The sequence below is a fragment of the Entamoeba dispar genome, genomic scaffold (assembly GCF_000209125.1).
Source record: "Entamoeba dispar SAW760 scf_1105229463805 genomic scaffold, whole genome shotgun sequence".
In the NCBI taxonomy this organism is placed as follows: Eukaryota; Evosea; order Mastigamoebida; family Endamoebidae; genus Entamoeba; species Entamoeba dispar.
The window spans coordinates 52,534-73,832 of NW_001855876.1; the positions used below are offsets into that span (position 1 = coordinate 52,534).

At 22.4% G+C, this 21,299-nt stretch overlaps 5 protein-coding genes across 5 annotated transcripts, besides 37 other annotated features; 4 read left to right on the forward strand and 1 right to left on the reverse strand.

The window, feature by feature from the left end:
• Positions 1-784: part of a repeat region that runs on past the window's edge.
• Positions 665-1,044: a repeat region.
• Positions 1,045-1,081: 37 nt separating this feature from the next.
• Positions 1,082-1,166: a sequence feature (AT_rich).
• Positions 1,167-1,574: 408 nt separating this feature from the next.
• Positions 1,575-1,623: a sequence feature (AT_rich).
• An 81-nt stretch (positions 1,624-1,704) lies between these two features.
• On the forward strand, positions 1,705-4,638 carry EDI_146150 (uncharacterized protein; the record flags this gene model as incomplete). The annotated part of the gene is made up of 2 exons (XM_001741596.1): positions 1,705-1,792; positions 1,844-4,638. 2 exons carry the CDS (start codon positions 1,705-1,707, stop codon positions 4,636-4,638), a joined length of 2,883 nt encoding a protein of 960 aa, XP_001741648.1.
• Positions 1,798-1,850: a sequence feature (AT_rich).
• Positions 3,908-4,000: a microsatellite.
• Positions 4,204-4,287: a microsatellite.
• Positions 4,639-4,901: 263 nt separating the features above from the next.
• Positions 4,902-4,939: a sequence feature (AT_rich).
• A 140-nt stretch (positions 4,940-5,079) lies between these two features.
• Positions 5,080-5,116: a sequence feature (AT_rich).
• Positions 5,117-5,230: 114 nt separating this feature from the next.
• Positions 5,231-5,294: a sequence feature (AT_rich).
• Positions 5,295-6,175: 881 nt separating this feature from the next.
• Positions 6,176-6,260: a microsatellite.
• Positions 6,261-6,294: 34 nt separating this feature from the next.
• Positions 6,295-6,360: a sequence feature (AT_rich).
• Positions 6,361-6,385: 25 nt separating this feature from the next.
• EDI_146160 (beta-hexosaminidase beta chain precursor, putative) lies at positions 6,386-8,083 on the reverse strand (the record flags this gene model as incomplete). The annotated part of the gene is made up of 1 exon (XM_001741597.1): positions 6,386-8,083. One exon carries the CDS (start codon positions 8,081-8,083, stop codon positions 6,386-6,388), a length of 1,698 nt encoding a protein of 565 aa, XP_001741649.1.
• Position 8,084: 1 nt separating this feature from the next.
• Positions 8,085-8,250: a microsatellite.
• Positions 8,152-8,305: a microsatellite.
• A 588-nt stretch (positions 8,306-8,893) lies between these two features.
• Positions 8,894-8,954: a sequence feature (AT_rich).
• Positions 8,955-9,561: 607 nt separating this feature from the next.
• Positions 9,562-9,609: a sequence feature (AT_rich).
• A 121-nt stretch (positions 9,610-9,730) lies between these two features.
• Positions 9,731-9,831: a sequence feature (AT_rich).
• A 71-nt stretch (positions 9,832-9,902) lies between these two features.
• Positions 9,903-9,978: a sequence feature (AT_rich).
• Positions 9,979-10,333: 355 nt separating this feature from the next.
• Positions 10,334-10,369: a sequence feature (AT_rich).
• A 204-nt stretch (positions 10,370-10,573) lies between these two features.
• Positions 10,574-10,606: a sequence feature (AT_rich).
• Positions 10,607-11,037: 431 nt separating this feature from the next.
• Positions 11,038-11,114: a sequence feature (AT_rich).
• Positions 11,115-11,447: 333 nt separating this feature from the next.
• Positions 11,448-11,473: a sequence feature (AT_rich).
• Positions 11,474-11,639: 166 nt separating this feature from the next.
• On the forward strand, positions 11,640-12,401 carry EDI_146170 (M-phase inducer phosphatase, putative; the record flags this gene model as incomplete). Its single annotated transcript, XM_001741598.1, has 1 exon — positions 11,640-12,401. One exon carries the CDS (start codon positions 11,640-11,642, stop codon positions 12,399-12,401), a length of 762 nt encoding a protein of 253 aa, XP_001741650.1.
• Positions 12,065-12,100: a sequence feature (AT_rich).
• Positions 12,402-12,563: 162 nt separating the features above from the next.
• Positions 12,564-13,323, forward strand: EDI_146180 (uncharacterized protein; the record flags this gene model as incomplete). The annotated part of the gene is made up of 2 exons (XM_001741599.1): positions 12,564-12,655; positions 12,759-13,323. 2 exons carry the CDS (start codon positions 12,564-12,566, stop codon positions 13,321-13,323), a joined length of 657 nt encoding a protein of 218 aa, XP_001741651.1.
• A 209-nt stretch (positions 13,324-13,532) lies between these two features.
• Positions 13,533-13,559: a sequence feature (AT_rich).
• An 11-nt stretch (positions 13,560-13,570) lies between these two features.
• Positions 13,571-13,620: a sequence feature (AT_rich).
• Positions 13,621-13,725: 105 nt separating this feature from the next.
• Positions 13,726-13,784: a sequence feature (AT_rich).
• Positions 13,785-14,058: 274 nt separating this feature from the next.
• Positions 14,059-14,101: a sequence feature (AT_rich).
• Positions 14,102-14,473: 372 nt separating this feature from the next.
• Positions 14,474-14,539: a sequence feature (AT_rich).
• Positions 14,540-14,581: 42 nt separating this feature from the next.
• Positions 14,582-14,631: a sequence feature (AT_rich).
• A 272-nt stretch (positions 14,632-14,903) lies between these two features.
• Positions 14,904-14,940: a sequence feature (AT_rich).
• A 207-nt stretch (positions 14,941-15,147) lies between these two features.
• Positions 15,148-15,169: a sequence feature (AT_rich).
• Positions 15,170-15,476: 307 nt separating this feature from the next.
• Positions 15,477-15,642: a sequence feature (AT_rich).
• Positions 15,643-15,724: 82 nt separating this feature from the next.
• Positions 15,725-15,816: a microsatellite.
• A 35-nt stretch (positions 15,817-15,851) lies between these two features.
• Positions 15,852-15,926: a microsatellite.
• Positions 15,927-16,082: 156 nt separating this feature from the next.
• EDI_146190 (uncharacterized protein) lies at positions 16,083-17,399 on the forward strand (the record flags this gene model as incomplete). Its single annotated transcript, XM_001741600.1, has 1 exon — positions 16,083-17,399. One exon carries the CDS (start codon positions 16,083-16,085, stop codon positions 17,397-17,399), a length of 1,317 nt encoding a protein of 438 aa, XP_001741652.1.
• A 45-nt stretch (positions 17,400-17,444) lies between these two features.
• Positions 17,445-17,562: a microsatellite.
• Positions 17,563-17,896: 334 nt separating this feature from the next.
• Positions 17,897-19,572: a repeat region.
• Positions 19,557-21,299: a repeat region.

A 21,299-nucleotide genomic window follows, 5' to 3' on the forward strand; every position in this document is an offset into this window, starting at 1 on the left:
ATTTTTATTTCATTGTCATTTTCATTTCTATCATTATTATGTGATATTATCATTAATTATGATGAGATGTTTTGTTATTTATTATTTTATTATTTTCTATTTTCTTGTTTTTATTATTGTTATTTAAAACAATAAAAATGAAATAACATTTATTATAACAATAAATAAAATGAAATGTTATAAAGTATATTTAATTATTTAATCATCTAATTTTAATTTGATATTCATTAAATTAAAATGGAAGAGTTAATAAATAAGAACACTCATTTCTTTAAAGAAGAAATAGAAACACTTACAAGCATTCAACAATCAATTGATGATATTAATAAACATTATCATTATTATTTAGGAAGTATTAAAATGAAATATTTGAAATAACCAGATGAAACATATTCAGAAGCTATTAAAACAAGAGAAGGAATAACTGATGGATGAAACAGAAAGAAGAAGAAAACTAATAATAACAAAAAGTCAAGAAACAAATAAAACAATAGAAATAATAAAGAATCAAATAAACAAAATAATAGAAGAATGTAATTCAGATTCTGAAATACTAAGTAAAACACGGAATGAAATAATCAATAAAATCATTTCAATTGAAGAAATGATAATGAAAAATAAAATATTCAGAACACCAGAAGAAAAAGATAAAATTAAAAGAAGATTTAACAAAAAGAAACAAGAAAGGGAAACATATTACAATGATTATTTAGAGAGGAAAAAAAATAGAAAGAATGATAATAATAGAAAAATTCAACAACTAGAAGAATAGACAAATAGAAAAGTATTTAATGTATGATTGATTTTGATATTGTGAATGGAGTAAAGATACAAAAATTATTTGAAGAAAGAATAAAGAACATATAATAATTATTATTGAAGATTCAAATAGAAATAAATTTGGAGGATAAATTAATATGAAAATTGATAAACTTGGTTATATAAATGACCCAAAATCATTTTTATTTTCATTAAAATCAAAAGGAAGAATACAAGGAACGATGAAATTTGATATTAAAAAAACTACAATACACATTTTATTTAACAATTAATGCTGTTTGTTAATTTGCTGTTTGAAAGGTTTATTATTTAAAATAAAATGAAATTTAATTCAAGATTAGTTATAATAAACTTTTAAATTTTAAAGTTATAATATTTTTTTATATGTTACTTTTAAGTGTAATTCTAACACTAGTCCTGAGATAATTCGTCATTTTAATTAGTTTGTTGGACTATTATTTTTTTGCATTAATTATATGAAAAACTTTCATCTAAATGATGTTTAATAATAAAAAATAAATCTTTTGAGAATAAAGTTATTTATTGATATTGTTGAATAATTACGTTAAATCATTTGCTGTATTCGTAGTTTGTAGTGGAAAATTTTTTTTTTTGATACTATAATACATTTTTTATGTTTTGAGAAGTAAATATTGATAACATTTTTAATTAATTTAGTTTGGAGAAAAAAAAAAAAGCTATTCCAATCAGTTGCCTATAAACTCTTAATGACAATAACATCTTTGTAGTTATATGGAATAATAATGATTTGATGAAAAGGATGTTTAAGTATGTAAATAAAAAAGAAAAACTTAAAATTAAAAATTAAAAAAATTAAAAAAACTTAAAAGAAGTTTGAGGTTTGAAAAAAATCCATAAGAGACTTAAAAAAACTGAATTATCATTAGACGTTCAATACACAAAATGAACCAATTCTCTAAAAAACCAAGAAAGTGGATGTCTCCATTAGAAATTAAAGCCATTGTTGGAGAAATGAATAATAAACTACTAAGTTTGAAAAAAAAATATAAATTAGTTAATAAAGATAAAAATTAATAAATAGATTTTAACATTAACACAGTATATGACATTAACAGAAGATTGTATGTAATCAAGTTATCAAAAACAGATTGTAAAGAATTTATTGTTATTGAGTCAGGAGTTAGAGTTCATCTAACAGAGTATAACAGAGAAAAATCAGATTTTCCAAACAACTTTACTTCTAAACTAAGAAAATATCTAAACAAAAAGAAATTAATTAAAATTAATCAAATAGGTAATGATAGAGTCATTGAATTAGTGTTTGGAAATGTTACTGAACGTTATTCATTAGTAGTTGATTTATACTCTAATGGGAATATTTGTTTATGTGATCAAGAATATAAAATTCTTTTAACATTAAGAAGTTTTACATTTGATAAAACTGGAGATAAAGTTGCTGTAGGAGAAAAATACCCTCTTCATCTTCTAAGTGATGCAAATGGTATAGATGAATTAAAAAAAATAATAAAAGAATACAACACAATTTTTACATCTGAAAGTATGAAAGGATGGACTTTAAAACAACTAATAAATTATACCAGTGATTTTGGACAACAACTTAGTGATCATTGTTGTAGTCAATTTGGTAAAGAAAGTAGTAAAACAAAAAAATTTGAAGAGTTTAATGAAGAAGAAAAGAGTTTAATGAAAAATATTCTTGAAGAAGCAATAACACGATATGAGAAAATTGATTCAGGTAATTGTAAAGGATATATTTTCTATCATGAAACACATCAAAAGAAATATTATGAAGAAGTTAGTTGCGATATTTTCAATCAAGATAGTAAAAGGAAATATATTGAATTTGAAAGTTTTGAAAAAGCAATGGATGAATTTCATAGTCATATTGAAAAACAAGAATATGAAGCAGAAGTAGAAAAGAAAGAAATGATTATGAAAAAGAAAGTTCAAGCTGTTATTGATGGACATCAAAAAAGATATCAAGGATTATTAGATAAAGCTGAAACATTAAAAAATGAAGCTGAGGCAGTTGAAGAGAATATTCAAGTTGTTGATCAATTAATTCAAGAAATTAATGTATTTTTAAAAGAAAAAATGAAATGGGAACAGATAGAAGGAATTATTGAAGAATTAAAAGAAAATGATCCAACATCTATTGCAAAATATATTAAAAGATTTGATTTTAAAAATGAAGTTGTTGTATTAGAACTAAGACATACAAATGAAGACAAAATTATAGATGTAGAAATTGCATTAAACAAGAATGGTTTTGAAAATGTTCGTAACTTTTATGAGATGAGAAAGAATATATTAGCTAAAGCAGAAAAAACTATTGAAAGTAAAGATTTAGCAATTAAACAAGCTGAGAATAAACAAGAAAGAGTAGCAAAAGAAAAGAAAATAACTTTAGTAGATGTAAAGAAAATGAGAAAAAGATTTTGGTTTGAGAAATTTCATTGGTTCTTATCAAGTGAAAATTTTATTATTATAAGTGGTAAAGATGCTTTACAAAATGATATCATATATCGTAGGTATATGAAAAATACTGATATTTATGTTCATGCTGATATTCATGGTGCTGCGTCTTGTATTATTAAAGGAATTCCTGGCAAAACTATTGGAGCCCCTACTTTAGAACAAGCTGGTAAAATTGCTGTATGTAGATCTTCTGCATGGACTTCAAAAATTGTTACTTCTGCATGGTGGGTATACAGTGATCAAGTAAGTAAAACAGCACCATCAGGAGAATATCTTACAACTGGTTCATTCATGATTAGAGGAAAGAAAAATTATCTACCACCTGTTCCATTAGTTTTTGGTATTGGAATTATGTTTGTTGTTGAAAAAGAAGATAAAGAAAACCATGAAGAAATTACTCAACAAGAGACAAAAGAGGTCCAACAAAAAGAAAGTGTAGAAAGAATTATTGAAATCCATGAACAAGAAAAAGACAAAGAACAAAAAGAAGAAAACCGAGAAGTTGTTCCAATTCAAGTAGAAGAAGTTAAAGTTAAGAATCTAGAAGTTAAAGAAAAAGATGAAGGTAGTAAAGTCACTATTGAAGAAATCCAATTTAAAAAGGTAGAATTTTCAAGTAAAAAAGAAGAAGAAGAGGCTAGGTTACAACAAAAATTAGAGAAGAAAAAACGTATTGAAAAAAGAAAAGAGATTGAAGATAAAAAGAAGAAGGATGAAGAGGAAAAGAAAAAGAATAAAACTGTTCGAGGTAAAGCTGGAAAAATGAAAAAACTTAAGAAATATGAAGAACAAGACGAAGAAGACCGTAAAAAAATGGAAGAAAGAATTGGTCATAAGTTTAATGTAAAAGAAGAAGAAAAACCAAAAGAAGATATTAAAAAAGTTGTTCCTGTTCAATGCTTCTTTTGTGGATCAACTGAACATTTGGCAAAAGATTGTCCTAAAAGAAAAGAGGAATTAAAGAAGAAACAGGAGGAAAAAATAAAAGAACGAATGGAAGAAGAAGAAGGGATTGATGATGAAGAAATGTCTATTGATGATACAATTTTTGTAGGTGAGTTAGTAGAAGGAATGAGTGTTAAATTTGCTGTTCCAGTTTGTGGACCATATGAATGTATTAGTAAGTATAAATACCACATTAAATTAACTCCTGGAAATACTAAAGCTGGGAAAGCAATAAAAAATATTATTGGTTTGTGGAGTACTTGGAAAGACCAAACAGAACTAGAAAAACTTCTTATATCAGGAATTAGTACTGACGAGTATATTGGAGTAATGATGAGTGATGTTACTGTTCATCAGCCTAATGGAAAAATTAAAACTCAAAAATGGAAAGGAGGTTCTAACAAAGAGAAGAAAAGCAAAGGCAAAAAATAATTGGAAGTTTTGATGATTTTAATTATTTTTCTTGTTGTTTTATTATTAAACTATTCAGAAATCTATTACTATGTAATGTTATTTAGATATTGCTCATCGATTTAAAAGAATTCTTTGAATAAGAAACAGAGTAAAAGATTTAGTACTAACGAAAAGAACAATGAGCAAGTTTTACACATTATAAAGACGATGGAGGCTATATTTTTATAAACTAATAACACAAAAAGAATAGAAATAAATATATACTCTTATTTGATAAAACGATTTTTAAATTTACTAATTGTTTTTAATTATTTAAAAAGATGTGTGGTGTTCGTTTTACAAAGAAAAAGATTGATTTGTTTGAAGAATATAATATTTATAACTTAATGAAATGTAAACAACAATTAAAATCATCTTTATAATATTCTCAATCTTCTACTGTATCTACTATACATATAGTTAATAAATTTAAGTTTATTTAAGATTAATTAATAATGAAAGTGATAAGGAAAACAATACTAATAGAGGTATAAAGAAATGAAATACAAAAAAAGTCATATAAGAACTATTAAAACAATAATTAGATATCAAAACAAGGTTATTTCAATGCATAAATATAAAAATACATAAAAAATATGAAAAAATAAAATATTTAAATAATGATATTAAAATTAGAACAAGATGAAATATATACCTAATCAATATTAAACATTATTCTAGTCGATAGAAAAACATTAAATGATTATTATTTTAACAATATACACTGTGAATAGAAAAATCAACTCATTATTAGAAGACGTTTGAACATATTTTGTGATTAACATTATTTTTGTAGGATAGTATTAAATTCTAATAAATATATAGTATCATTAGATGTTATTATTGATACAAAAAATTAAACAGAGCAATTAAATAGATACATACAAATCCATAAAAAATGAAGTAAAACAATGAAGTAAACAACTCAAAGTATCTGAATTATACTCTATTAACAAAATTTGAATTCATTATTTCATTTAAACATGAGATAAAAAATAATTATATTAACAACTACAAAATAATTTATCATACTAAAGAAAAAAGTGTTATTTTCATTAAAAATAACTAAATTTGAAACATGGTAAATGAAAGAATAATAATTACATCTAAATCAATTTCATATATTAAAAATTGATAAGAAGGATATGAATAAATGAAGGGTGTTTATTGAATGAGAATGGCAAATACAAATCTGTAAATCTTAACATAGTTTTAATCATAATCTAAATGATGGAATAAAGTAGAAAACATACTATAAGTAAGGATAATAAAAAGAATATAAAAACAACACTCAAACATGTGGAAAGACAAACAAGAAATCTGAGAAGAAATGAAGAAGTGATATAATTTTATAAGAGAAAATTATTTGAAAGAGATATTTTTATGAATAGAAGAAGACAATTATTGAAGAAGAAGATAGTTAGATTATTTGAAGAAGAAAACAAGCACAAAAAGGATAAGAAGAAATTAAAATGAACAAAAGTTAAAAAGTATTATGTTTTCTGATTGATATGATAAATAAAAAAAGAATTAATAAATGAGAATGATTATAATAAATAAAAGAAAGTTGTAAGAACAATGAAATGAAAAAAAGATAAAAAAGTTACAAAAAAGAAACAATGAATAACTTCTTTGTAAATAATATAAATTAACACTTTTCATAATTTTAATTGTTTAGAATAATAAAAAAAAGATAAAATTCAAAAAGAAGATAAGTGAATTTAAATTAGATGTCTTCAGGAAGTTGACAATATGAATGATAAAGTGGACCAGTTCCTTTTAAGAAGTTTCTTCTTAAACCAAGACATCTTACATAATTTGCACGGACTTCATGACTTTCAGGATCAGTAATATCTTCTGAACTCCAAAATCTTTCTGCAACAGCAGAGAATCGTTGGAAAACTCTATCAAAGAAATTTTGTTCATCAGCATTTTCATCCCATGAACATGCTTCTCCTCCTAATACATTTTGTTTAGTAGCATAATCTAAGTCTTTAATTGGATCATTTCTATACATATCTCTATTTGTCCATACCCACATATGATTTGGATTAGTACAACTATTTTCTACATAATCACTACATAATGGCATTTGCATATCTAAATAATATCCTGCTGATAAAATAACTTTATAACCTGCTGTTGCTGCTTCTTTTAATAAATTAACATTATTCCATACTTGAATAATAGTTTTTTTATCTGCACTTCCTTTTTGATAAACTTCTTCCCAACAAACTGGTGTTTTACCATTTTTAATAATTTGTTCTTGTGCATATTTATTAAAATATGCTTCTAATTCTTTTAATGTATTAATTCCTTTATTATTCATCCATTCTATTATTGCTGGATATTCTTTTGCTTTTGACCATGCTCCTGTCCAAACTTCATCTCCTCCAAAATGAACATATTCATTTCCAAATACTTCTCCCATTTCTTTCATTAATGCATCAATTATACTAAATGTTTTTTCATTTGCTGGATTTAATGCTAATACATTTTCTCCATATCTCATTGAACTACTAACAATATAATCCCAAATATCTGCAACTACTCCTGGATATCCTGCATTCCATGATGCTGTATGTGCTGGTGTATCAATTTCTGGATATACTATAATTCCTCTTTTAGCTCCATATTGTACTAATTGTTTAATAAATGCTTGTGTTAATACTTTATTTTGGAAAAATGCTCCTTTTTTACTTAATTCTGGATATTCTTTTGATTCAAACATAAATGTTTGTGCATCACTTAAATGAATATGTAATACATTTGCTTTAATTGCTGCCATTGCATTAATAATTTTTACAAATGTACTTCTAGAAAATGAATTTCTAGCTGTATCAATCATTAATCCTCTCCATTGTAATCTTGGTTTATCTTCTATCATAATTGGTATATGTTTAATAATATATTTCCCTTGATATGGTCTTAATAATTGAATTAATGTTTCTAATCCTAATCTTGCTCCATAAACTGTTGTTGCACTAATTTTAATTCCTTCTTTTGTAATATCTAATGAATAACTTTCATCATTTCCAATTTTAAGTGTTGGATAAATTTCTTCAATACTATTTCCTGTTAATTCAATATTAACTGTATTTGCTGAATATACAATATCTCCTTTCATTTCTTCTATATCAATTGGTGCAAAAATTGAAACTCTAAAATCATCAAGATTTCTTTGTCTTTGTAATGGATAAGTAATTGTATGATTAAAATTGAATGTCATAAATGATAAACAGTTAGGGTCACTTTGACAATTATTTGATAATACCATTTTAATATTTGATGTTGCTTCAACACAATCATTTCTTCCAAATTGTGCATTGACGGTTGTTGGATATGGCATTAAAAGTAATTGATTTTTTACATTAACACCATTACCAGCAATGCAATATGAAACAAAAAGTAAAAGAACAATCATATTATATTTTTAAGTTTAGTTTTCTTTTTCTTTTAAATTAACTATTTTTTATTATAGTAAATTATTTATTTCTTTTTGATTATTTCATTTTCCTTTTTTTTTATTAATCTTCTGATTACTTCTAATTACTTTTCTTTTCTTCTTGAATTCTCCTTTTCTATTTACTTCATTCAGTTTGTATTCTTCTTTTCTCCTTTCCTTTACTCATCATCTCTTTCCTTTACACGCTATGCTAGATATTACTTTTCACTTTTATTTCTTTAGGTATTAATTATTCAATCCACTTATTTGCTGTTTTATCAAAAATTTATTCATAGAATTTTTGATAATGAAAAAGTTCAATCAAGAAACAACATTTAAAATGAATATTGAATTGTTTTTGTAGAGTAAATACTGAGTGAATAAAAAATTTAACACACAATAACAATGGTATTGAAAAGTTGGTAAAACAACAAAGTAAAATGGTTAAGTTATGAAAACACTACCTGTTAATAAAATGGGAGGTAGAAGTCAATAGAGAAAATGAACAAAACACACTAAATGAATACAAAATGACACTTTCAATTAATAATGTCAAAAAGCACAAAAACAACAAAATTAAAGAATTATCAAAAAAGAGAATTTCTACTAACATTAATTCTTGATACAAAAAGAAAAAATACATTAAATCAATAAAATGAATAATACTCAACTGAATTTAAACATTAAAGGTTTAGATTAAAATATTTAGTATTAGGTTGAAGCAGTACATAACTTGGTTAAAAAAACAACACCACTATTTATTAATATAATATTACATAGAAGGAAATCATTAATTAAATAAGAAAATTAAACAAACTTTGTATTAAATGAAAAAATAAATTAAAATTATGAATGAATTAATGAAAATAAACCAAAATTCATTATGACATATGAATTGTATACATTAACAATAGAATATTGCAAATAAATTGATTAAAAATATCCTTTTATGAATAAATAATTAGATAGTATCACTTCAAACAATTAATTAGTAATCATATGAAGTGATTAATTAAATTAATTAACAATAATATCTTACAGATTTCATTTTCTATCTAAAAGAATTAAATAAAACACATTTATTAATTTAATTGAATTGAGCAGTATATAATAGAAATAACTATAAACAATAAAAGTAATTAGTTATTTGTATTTGAATGTTGTATACAATTTCAATATAACTACATTAATATAACCATCAATATTATTGACAAAATGGATAAAAATAATGAGAGTAGATGGAAAATAGTTATTTAGAATAAACCCAAAACAAAAAAATGTCAAATATTGTTCCAATACCAAGAGAATAAAACACAATAATGTCTTTCAACTAATCAATTAGAATTTATGAAATATCACTAAACATAAAATAACAAGAATATCTAGAAAATTCTTAAGAATAAATTCAATACCATTACAACTCATAGTTTTATATAACCAATTTATAGAAACTTATCAAATTAATAATTATTTTATCTCAAAAATATAAATAATAAACAAATATTGACTATTATGAAGAACAAACAGAATACAATACAAAATAATAAATGTATAATACGAAATAAGAATATCACCATTCATATATCTCAAAATCTATTAATTACAAAACAATTATCAATGATATAGAATATAATATTTTGATTTATTATATTGAAAATAAACAGAAATTGCAAATATTAATTAAAATAAATCTAACTCTTCTTTTTTTTTATTTCAAATATTAATAACATGAAAGTATTATGTTCTTAACTAAATAACTAGTTACCATGAATGAAATGCTGTTTTATAACTTCTGAAGTTATTTAAATTCTTTTTTATAATTATTGTTATAAAATAAAAGTAATATCATAATACAATATTATAATTATTAAAATGTCATAGTCAATTTATAAAGAAAAAGTTGAATTAAGAGTATTAGAAATTATAATACTAATTTATATTATTGATAGTCCTTTCATTAGATAATATACTTCTTTATTTCAATTTTTTACAGTCTCTTATGATAATTCATTTCGATTTTCAAATAAACTTTCTATTCATTTTTAATGACTAACTGTTTTATTTCAGAATATTCATTATATTAATGTTATATTATCTAAAACAACACTTCAAAAACATTTCATTTATTTTTAATTTGATCATACTCTTTGTGATTATTAACTATTTCAATTCATATCATTCTTAATATACAAACTTATCTATAATTTCTTTTTAAAGTATTTCATCATGTTTTAATCAAAAAAAATATTAAATAATATTTTTAATGGTATTTTGAATATTTTAACTTATATTCTATTGTATAGTATTTATAATACAGTATATTTTAGATACAGAAAACATCATAACACAAATAGTTATATTTAACAAATGTTTATTTGATCAAAAATGATAAAAATTACTTATATATTTGTTTAGAAATAGATTTGATCATTTTTTTAGTTATTTGAATATTCATTGGAATACCATGTCATTATTATTTTTTTATTTTATTTAATAAATATTGACATGACTTTTAATAGATATTCACAACTATGTCATTATAAAATTATTGAGCCCCTCATCACCAAAATATTTAATATCACTGAAACTATGTTACACAACACCAATTAATAAATTTCAATTTACAACACACAAAAATAAACAATATGTTAAATAAAAAAAATAAACAGGTTTGTTGATTAAATCATTTGTATTTCTTTCATAAAACCAAAAAAATAAGCTTCAAAATGAGATTTTATATTTTGGTAGAACCATATGATATGTTAATGGGTCTATTACTTTAAACTTTCAAAAAAGGAGTTTTACGCAACCTTAATATTAATTTATTTATACATTCACTTAATGATACTAGAATGTATACAATGACAATTTTTTGTCTTTGAAAACAAAATTAGATACTTAATTGTATTATAAAAAGAGAGTAATGGATATACAAATATAATTTTAAAGGTTTATTAATAATTTTTTAAAATATTCTTTTTTTCCATTATTTTAAAATAAATTATAAAAAGACTTTACTAAGATAATATTGTATGATAAACACTTCCACAACAATATCCTTTGTGACCATAACATTAAGGTGATAAACTTTGTTTCCATAATGCTTTTTGTTTATTTAAAGTATGCAAAATAGGATTATAAATATTATACTAAATCACAAATTAGACAAAAATTCCAAAATAAATAAAGAATAGATACAATAAAATTTAAAGCTATCTATCAAATTTTAAGATCTAATGATTGTGTGAATGTTCACAGAATTTTTGTTTGTAGTGTAATGCTTTAACAAATCAAGAAGAGAAAATATAAATGAAGAAAAAGATAACCAGACAATAATGATAGGTAAATTTTTAAAATTTAATTAAAAAACAAAGTAACAAAAACAATGAATTCACCCAATAAAATAAAAGTTTTAATTCTAAACCAATCATTATCAACTTCTTTACATTTATTTGTATTATCAATACTGTTTTTAGAAGATAAATCACTTTTTTTTTTAATTTAAAAAGGTAAGGATCTTTGTATTTTCATAAGGATGATTAGAGGATTTGAAACAAGGATTTCTGAGCCTTGTCCTTTATTTGGATCAGCTGAACTAACTTCTTCTGAACCTCAAACAACTCAAGTCACTCCACAAAAATCTGATAAGTCTATTAATTGTTTTGATCTTAGTCATTCAAATCCCCAAAGAGTATCACTTGTAAGAAGTCGTTCTGTTGTTCTTACAGATGAAATAATAAGACCGATTACACCTGTAAGAAGTTCACATCCATGTAGTATTGGAAAAATTTCAACAAAATTTTTCTCAAGAGTTGGATTTAAAACCCTTTCTCCTTATGATTTGAATCAATTAATTAATTCATCGAAATTAGATGAATTATTTATTGTTGATGTAAGATATCCATATGAATTTAATGGAGGTCATGTAAGATATTCTATGAATATAGCAACTGACGTTACATTATATAAAGAATTAAATAAATTATTTGAAATTAACCATTCAAAAAAAATTATTTTGATTGCTTATTGTGAATTTTCTCAAACAAGAGCTCCAAGTCTTCTCAAAGAATTAAGGCATACCATTGGAAATAAACTAATTGACATTTTTCTTGTTGAAGGTGGGTATGAAAGAATATTTGAAGAATATCCATCTTTATGTGAGGGTGGATATATTCAAATGAATGACCCTCGATATTTTGAAGAATTTATTTATTATTCAAGAATATATTCCCACTCCACTACCCATCATTCCGCTACTCGAAAACATTTTCTTCAAGGAAAAACCCTTTCTTTTTGATTGATGTCTTTGACTTTTTTTCAATTCAAAAATTGTTATTTATTATTTATGTTTTATATTACAGAAAAAAATTTTGTTATAGAAAATCAAATGAAAGTCAAAAATTCCAAAAGAAAAATTAAATTAAAAGAACTGAAAAAAACTAAAAGTTTTTAAGCTACAATGACTGAACAGATAGAACAAATCTTGTTGGTTATTAACCAATGTATGATGTACAGAATTAAGCCAATGACATCACCAAATATGAAATATAAGTTTGTTTTTATGAATAAAAATTATCTAATATTTGAAAGAGAAATATAACCTTCTTGTTATTCTTTTTGAAAAGAAAAGAGAAAATGAGAACTTATATTTAAGGGCAGGTGAATGGACACCAGAAGACTTTTTATGGCAAGGAAAATGTGTTGTTGTTGCAAGAGGAGACCAATGTATTGTTAAATTTGTAGATAGTAATACTGATGCTACATTTGCTCAATGTCCTGTTGGACCAGGTGCTGTTGAACCAGTCATTGACTCATCAAGATATTTTGTTGTAAGAATCGTTGACGAAACCCAAGGAAGAAAAGCCTTCTTAGGTATGGGTTTCCAAGAACGTTCTGAGGCATTTGATTTCACCGTTGCTCTCCAAGACTTCGAAAGAAGATTAACTGAACGAAAAGAACGAGCCAATAAGAAGGAAGAACCAATTGACATGTCTGCTTTTGAACTTAAACCAGGTCAAACTATTACTTTGAATATTAAAAGTACTGCCCCAACTGGAAAGAAACCTTCAAAAGGTACTTTACTACCACCACCATCATCTGGTAAACGAGCACAATTTTCAGCACCTCCTTCAGTACAAAAACCAGCTCAACCAGTAGCCAATGTTCAACCCCAACAGCAACCAAAGAAAGACAGTATCGACAGTTTACTTTTCTTTTAATTTCAAGTAATTTTTATTAAAGAGTTTTTATTCATGATTTTTTTTATGACTTTTTAAATAATTTATTGTAAATACAACAAAAGATTTTCATAGTTCTTTGATTCTTTTTAATGTGTAAGTTAATTATCACTAAGAAAACAATAAGTCTTATAAACATATTGCTTTAATTTTCTAGTTCAGAGAAAAAATTTGCTGGGTTACTAAAACACTTATATTAATTTTTAATTATTTTATTTCAGTTATAGCCAATAAATATTCATTTAATTTTAACACTAATTAATTATAGTATTTTTAAATCAATTAGCTATACCATAGTTAAGATGTTGTTTTTTAAAAATAAAGAGGTCATTATTTCTTTTCTCTGCTGTAAGTTCAGAGAAAATAATTCGAATGTCTCTCTTGTTATAAATAATTTAATCATTTTTAAAAATGTTTATTAAATTTTTAATTCAATAAAATAAGGGAGTTAAGTCATTTGAAATACAATAGTTTTATGTAAAATGATAAATTGTTATATTTTCTTGGATCTTCTCAATACAATAACTTTGAATTGAAAAATTACTATCATAAAAGAGAATTAAAAAGAAGGTGTTTTAGTTTTGAAAAAAAATAGTTGGGTAATATGTTATTATGTTAGGGAATAGATAACATACTAATAAAATAGACTAACACTCTTTTTTCTTTATCTAGAAATTTTTTGTAGCACTCTTAATATAAGCAAAAAGAACAAATAAGAAAATAATTTTTTATTTATAAGTTGTTAAATTAATATTTTAAAGTAGTGTTATTTCATTGATTAACAACTAATTATCAGAAGAAAAGAAAACATTATGAAAATATATGTATGATCTTTTTAAGACACAAATTTTTCTAAAAATAAGTTCCATGAAAAACAATGAAATAATAATCAGGAATTCACATTATATTTATAAGGTTTATCAGAATTAAAATACTTTTTAAGTAGAATTAATTTACATAACTCTTTTTTAATTACTCTTTTCCATAGAAAGCACTAAAATGACTGATATGAGAATAATTGAGAATCAAGACTCAAAACAAAGTACTGAATTAATATCCTTTTAAGTATACTTTGGTTTTATTGCATAATTTATAACTAGAAATAAGAATGAAGTTAAACTAAGTGTTTTTGTTTAATTATTTTAAATTATTTAAAAATTTTTTCATAAAGACTGAAATAAAATATAAAATAAATTTACTGATTCACATTATTCATTTCAAAATCCTCAACTAATTACAGAAAATATTCATAAAAATATTTTTATAAACTTTAATAAAAGAATAAAATAAGTAAAGAGAAATAAAAAGTATTGTTGTAATGTTAAGTTAAAGTGTTATATATTGAGTTTTTAATTGTTCAAATAAATGTCTCAATATTATCCAAGAAATATAACCAATAATTTCATAGACCAATAAAGTATTCATTAATATTATTTTATTTACTTGACAATTCATTTCTTGTTTAACTTCACTTTAATTTCATTGATTTTATTTATTATTTTTTGGAGAAAAATATTTAATTAACCTTAACCATTTATTTAGACAAACTTGTTAGTTAAATGAATTAAATTTAGAATAAAATAATTGAATTATATATTTCCATCTATTTTAATCAACTCACTTATTATGACGTCATCATTAATTCATTGAAATTGTTTCATCTCTTTGAGCATAAAGAGACTGAGCAATGGAAATATTATTTGGTTTAATATAATAAAACTTAATCATTATTACAATAAACTTCTTTTAATAATTAGTTGTGACTGATGATGTGTAATAAAAATAAGTACAGAATTTATTTGTAAGTTAAATTTTAATAAATAATTAACTCAAAAATTGAAATTCAATGAAAAACTAAAGACTAAAAGAATGAGAATTTTATTTTTGTTCCAAAAAATAATATATGTCTATGAAGTAGTTTATGATAAGTGTCTGTAAAAGTGTAATTATGATATTTATTATTTATTCGATATTCTTTTAAATGAAAACAAATAGAGTTGATACATTATCAACCATTTATATTCATTATTTAATTCAACAATAAAATTCAAATTAATAAGCGTCTAGTTTCAATTTTGTAAATTAATAATAATACACAATACTCATATTTTATTCTTATTCATTTATTGTTTGTCAATATTACTTTATTATTTTTGTTTATTTAATAATATAACAACATAAAATGATTAACAGTATATGAAAATATATTTGATATAATATTAATTCTAATTATTCTTTATTTGATAAGAGTTATTTGTTTTCATTTATTTTAATCAAACAATTATTATTTTTCTAATAAATCAACATTTTATGTTCATTTGTTTTGAAAATAATTTTATCGTATTATTTAAGTAATGATAATTCAATATTGTTAAAACAGTCATATCATTTCTGTTGTTATTGTTATTACTATCGTTCATTATTATGTTTGTCATTTCTTTAAACATATCATTTGTTGTTATTGATAATATTACTTGATGAACTGAATTCATAGTTAAAGATTAATTAACTTATTTAATTATTATTAAATTTATTTTATATTCTCTTTAATTTTTTTTATTATTTTTCAAGTTTTATTATCATTTAGTAATAGTGTTTGTTTATAAATCTATTGAACAATCTCAATATCAAATATCTCATCAGTTAATGTTGTTCATTGTTTTTCAATTGATTTATTTTTGTTTTCATATTTTGTTTTTTATTTTTTGAAAAACTAAAAAAGAAAACATAAAAAACATACCATGTCAACTGAACAAGATTCAACAGATGTAGCATTTGATGAGATTGCATCTCCTCTTTCTGATGACATTCAGAAATATGTCAAGAAAGTGTACCAAGCATACTCTGAACTTGTTCAGTTGAATCAAAAACCAGTTGTATTATTGATTGGTCAAACTGGTGTTGGAAAGTCATCAATTATTAACACATTATTCAAAGAAGTAGTTGCATTAGAAGGAGAAACAACCGAAACAACAGAAGGATTTAATAGGTATGCATCAGAAAAGATAAGTATTTATGATTCGAAAGGGTTTTCAGGAATAGAAACAAAGAAATTTATGGGGAGCTTAAAGAACTTTTTAACATTACAAAATGAACGTAAACGAATTCATCTTGTATGGTTTGTAATCAACTCAGCTGTAGGAAGACTTCAACCATTTGAAGAAGAAATTTGTAAAACATTATTAAATGATGTTCCAGTATGTTTTGTGTTAAACAAAGCCGATTTATCAAGTCAAATGAATCGGACACAATTAAAGAAAAGTATACTTGAAATGGGATTAAAGTCGTGCTTAGGAGTGTTTGAGACTGTTGCTGGGACAGTTAGAGGACAACCAGTAAAGATAGACAAATGTCCAAAATGTGGTGGAGATGAATTAGTATGTAAGATAAAGACTAAGACAATGATGTGTTGTAAATGTATGGAAGAATTTAGTGTTGATTCTCAAGAATCTCAATTAATAGAAACAACGTTAAATCACATTCCACCAATGACAAAAAAATTCTTTATTTCAAGTCAAAAAGTTAATTTTAAAATTAAAGATGATGCAGCAAAGATGGAAGTTATTGGTATTGAAAATGAAATAAAAGATGCCACAGTAGAAGAGGCACTTGAAAAGATAATCAAACGAATGATTAATATTTCTATTGTATTTGAATGTAAGAAGAGTGGTGATGAAAATGCTACTAAGAAGTTTTTTACATTATTGTTTAATGGAAAAAGTAATTTAACTAAGAAAATTATGAAACTCATTAAAGGAGATGATGAAGACGAAAAAGCTAAAGCATTTGCTATAGCAGTTGAGTGGTATCGTGCATTACGGTCTATCTGTTGGTCAAGTATTCAATCACCAAGACCATCACTAACACCTGAACAAGCAATTGAAGTTGTCAAAGAAGCATTAGAAGTACTTGAAGATGGAGAATTAGAGGATATGAGAATTAAATTAGAAAGTTTTGGTTTAGAAGAAGTCCTTAAAGAGTGTCAAGAATGGGATATTGACGATAATCTAAAATCACTTCAACAACAAGATGATATTCAAAACAAAGATATAAAATAGAAGACATCTCATAAATTATTCGTTATTGTATTTGATGTTTACAATAAATAACAAAAGAATAAAAGAAAGGCAAATATAATAAAAAAAAGAAAGAATAAAAAAGGAAAGATAATAATAAAAATTAAAATATAATAAAATATTATAAAAAATATAACTAAAAACATTACTTTTAATGTAGTAAACATTGAGTATTGATTATTCTAGAAATTAAATAGTTGTTAATTCTGTTATACCATTTGATTTAAAATATGTTAGTATTAGAATAACACTTTCTAACACACTTTCATAATTTATTAGAAAAGGGTGTAAGGTGTAGTGTTAATAGTTTGTGGTTTGTTATATTTCATTGAATGTTTATTTTAGTTAATTGCTATTAATGTTTTTATTGATTGTTTTGACTTATAGTCATTTTGTTAATCTACTCAAATTAATAAGTCTTGTTATCATTTCATATTTTATATTCACTTCTTTGTATTTATTTAATTTGATTTCTTTTAAGATCGTTTTATCAATTCAGAATATACATTATATTTTGTTGCAATGCCTATTGAGTAATACCATAGAGTCTTGTAAAGAAAATCAAACAACAAACAGGTATTCAAGTTCAAAGAAAAGAAAGAATAAAATAACAATGAAATACATAATAATTATGATAAAAGAAATAACAAGAGAAAAGTGAATAGAAGAAGAAGAATACAAAGAGAAACAAATAAGAAACAATGTAAATATAATGATAATAAACATTATACAAATAATAAATCTAAATTATTAACAACAAATGAAATTAAAATGAAAATTAAAAGAATAAGAAATGAAAATGAGAAATGAGAATACCTAGAATTACTTAAAAAGTATGAAGGTAAAGAGAATGTATAATTCCCCAAGAAGTATATTCAATAAGAATAAAATAATAAAGAAAAACAAAAAAGAAAACAAAGATAAAACAAAATAAATGATGAAGATATTAAAAGAAATGAAAAATGAATCAAAAACAAAAAACAAAGAAATGAAATAAAAGTACAATAATAATAAATTAAAAATAACATAAATAAAAAACACAAGATAAAGAAGAATATAACAAATAAGAAATCAACACACTTCAAAATAAAATCAAAGAAATAGAAGAAAATATTAAATAATTTCAAACAAAAAAAGAAAGAAGAAGAACAAATCATCTCAAATAAAATAATTCAAAAAAAAAACACAAAATACAAACAAATAAGAGAATGAAAAAGATTCAAACACAAATAAATAAGATTCAAACTATATATAATGAAATAAGAAAACTCTAAATTAAAATAATAAAATAATTCATTACAATGAAAAATAAATGAAGTAAATGGTAGAAGGAACACTGAAGTATGAGGTAAGGATGAAACCGTCCTTACCCTCCGAGCTAGCTATGATAAGTTGAAGAAGGGCGATGTCCTGAAGAGGGCTGATTTGCTGGAGAAGAACGATGATGTATTGAAGAAGAACATAATAGATAAAGAAAAACAAATCTCTGAATATCAAAAAAGTGTGATTGAAAACTATGAGATTGCAGAAAAAAACAAAAGAAGAATTAAACAATACACAAAGAGAAAATGAAGAACAAAAACAAATAATATCAAAACATTAACAATTTATTGTTTATTTTTTATTTCAGAAATTGAGAAGAAGAAAACAATGGTATTAATGATAAATAAACAACCAATACTGAGAACATCATCATCTGGGATAATATAAATGATCAAAACTACAACTATGAAAAAGATAATATTAGAAATAAAAGAGTAAAACAATGAATATCAAAAAAACAAGAAATGATAATCAAACAAGAAGAAAATAAAACACAATAAGTCAAATAAATACAATTTTAATTGATATTTTGTATTAATTTGCAATTAATTGGTTAAATAAGAAATTAAATAAGAAATGAAGAAATAGAAAGCATAATAAAAATAATAAATATTAATGTAAATAATGATAAAGAATACATTAATAATATTAAAATTCACATAAAATAAAATAAACAACTAAAATAATATTAAAATGAAAATGAATTCTATCATAGAAAGAAGAGTATAATTTAATAATAAAACATCAATATGAAAAATAACATTATTGATATTGATAATGAATATCTTAATATTATCATCAATCAATTAAAATAAATGGAAATAAATTAAATCATAATTTAGAATGAAAGATACATAAATTATTATAATATCATCATCACATTGGATGATTTAATTTTAATTATGATGAAAATAAATAACTAGAAATCATCATGAATTGATATTATATATTTATATTAATTGAAGAGAATATCATCATCAAGAGAATATATTTTAATATATTTAATGAATAATTAAATTTCAATGAAATCATCAAATTAAATATTAAATTGAAGAGTTATATTAATCAACAAATGAAATGATATGAATGATGTTATTAATTATCATTATATCAATTGTATAAATATAATTATAAAAATATTTATATTATTATTAAAAGATAATATTCATAATAGAATTAATATGAATAATAAATCATTTAAAATTAATAAAAATCAATTATGATGTAAATTATAATCTCTTGATAATAAATAATGAATAAATATAATTATATATTAAATAATCAGAAAGAAGAGAAATACACAAAATATATAGATTCATATTATGATATTAGTAAATCATATACTCATTAAATCATGAATAAATAATATAAATATTAAAATAATTTAATATAAAATGAATCAACATAAATAATATATAAAATATGATGAATATAATCATATGATATAAATATAATGAATATAAATGATATATTAAAATGATTAATTTTACATTATGATTCATTATCAATTCTATCATCATCAAAATAAATATAATTTATCAATTCATTGAATATAAGTTAAGTAATATAAACAATATATTATATAATGAATAAATTAGAATAATAACATAAAATAATGAATAAATGAGAATAATCAACATATAAATTAAATAAATAATAAATTGAATAAAGAAATGAATGAAAATAAAACAAGAAATAAAGAATATTAATCAAATATCATCTTGAAATGAAAACATCACAATAATTGAAATAGATAAATTGTATAAATATTTAAATATATGATATTCACATGAAATTAATAATTCAATTATAAAATCATCAATAAAAGATGATGAATCAAATTGAAGAAATAAATTGATCAATATAGTAATAGAAGATATAATACAAGAATTAGTACTGAATTAATTAATATCTTCATTATTCAACATCAGTAATAAAATGGAATGTAACTTATATGGGGTGGAAATTGAATTAATAAAATAAATAATAAATACAAAATATATTAATGTTGTAACTACAAAGACAATCTATATGTCAATATAAATGAAATAAAGAATAATAAACATGAATAATGAATATGTTAATGAAATAATTAGAATAGTGATATACTATTGTATAAAAATGAAATAAAAAATAATATATTAGATAGATGATATTTAAAGAAATGAATAATGAATATAAATAAAAATAATAAAACATAAAATCAAAGAAATAGAAATAGAATAAATAATAAAAGAAATGATTGAAAATAAAAATAAATAATAATAAAAATAAATAAAATAATGATAAATAAATACTTCAATAAATTGAAATCAAATAAATGATATTTTAGAAGATGGATTGAATCAAAATTTATAGATAAAACTACTACAATCAATTCATTGAATTTCATCAATATTAAAAAGAATGTATTTCTTCAATTAACTAAAATATAAGATTGAGTAATATTCAATATGTACAAAAAAGATAAAATATTAAAAATGAATGATTAAAATACTATCCACTTTGTAAATACAATATATCAACAAAAGAACATAATCTATTATCTTATATTGGTCA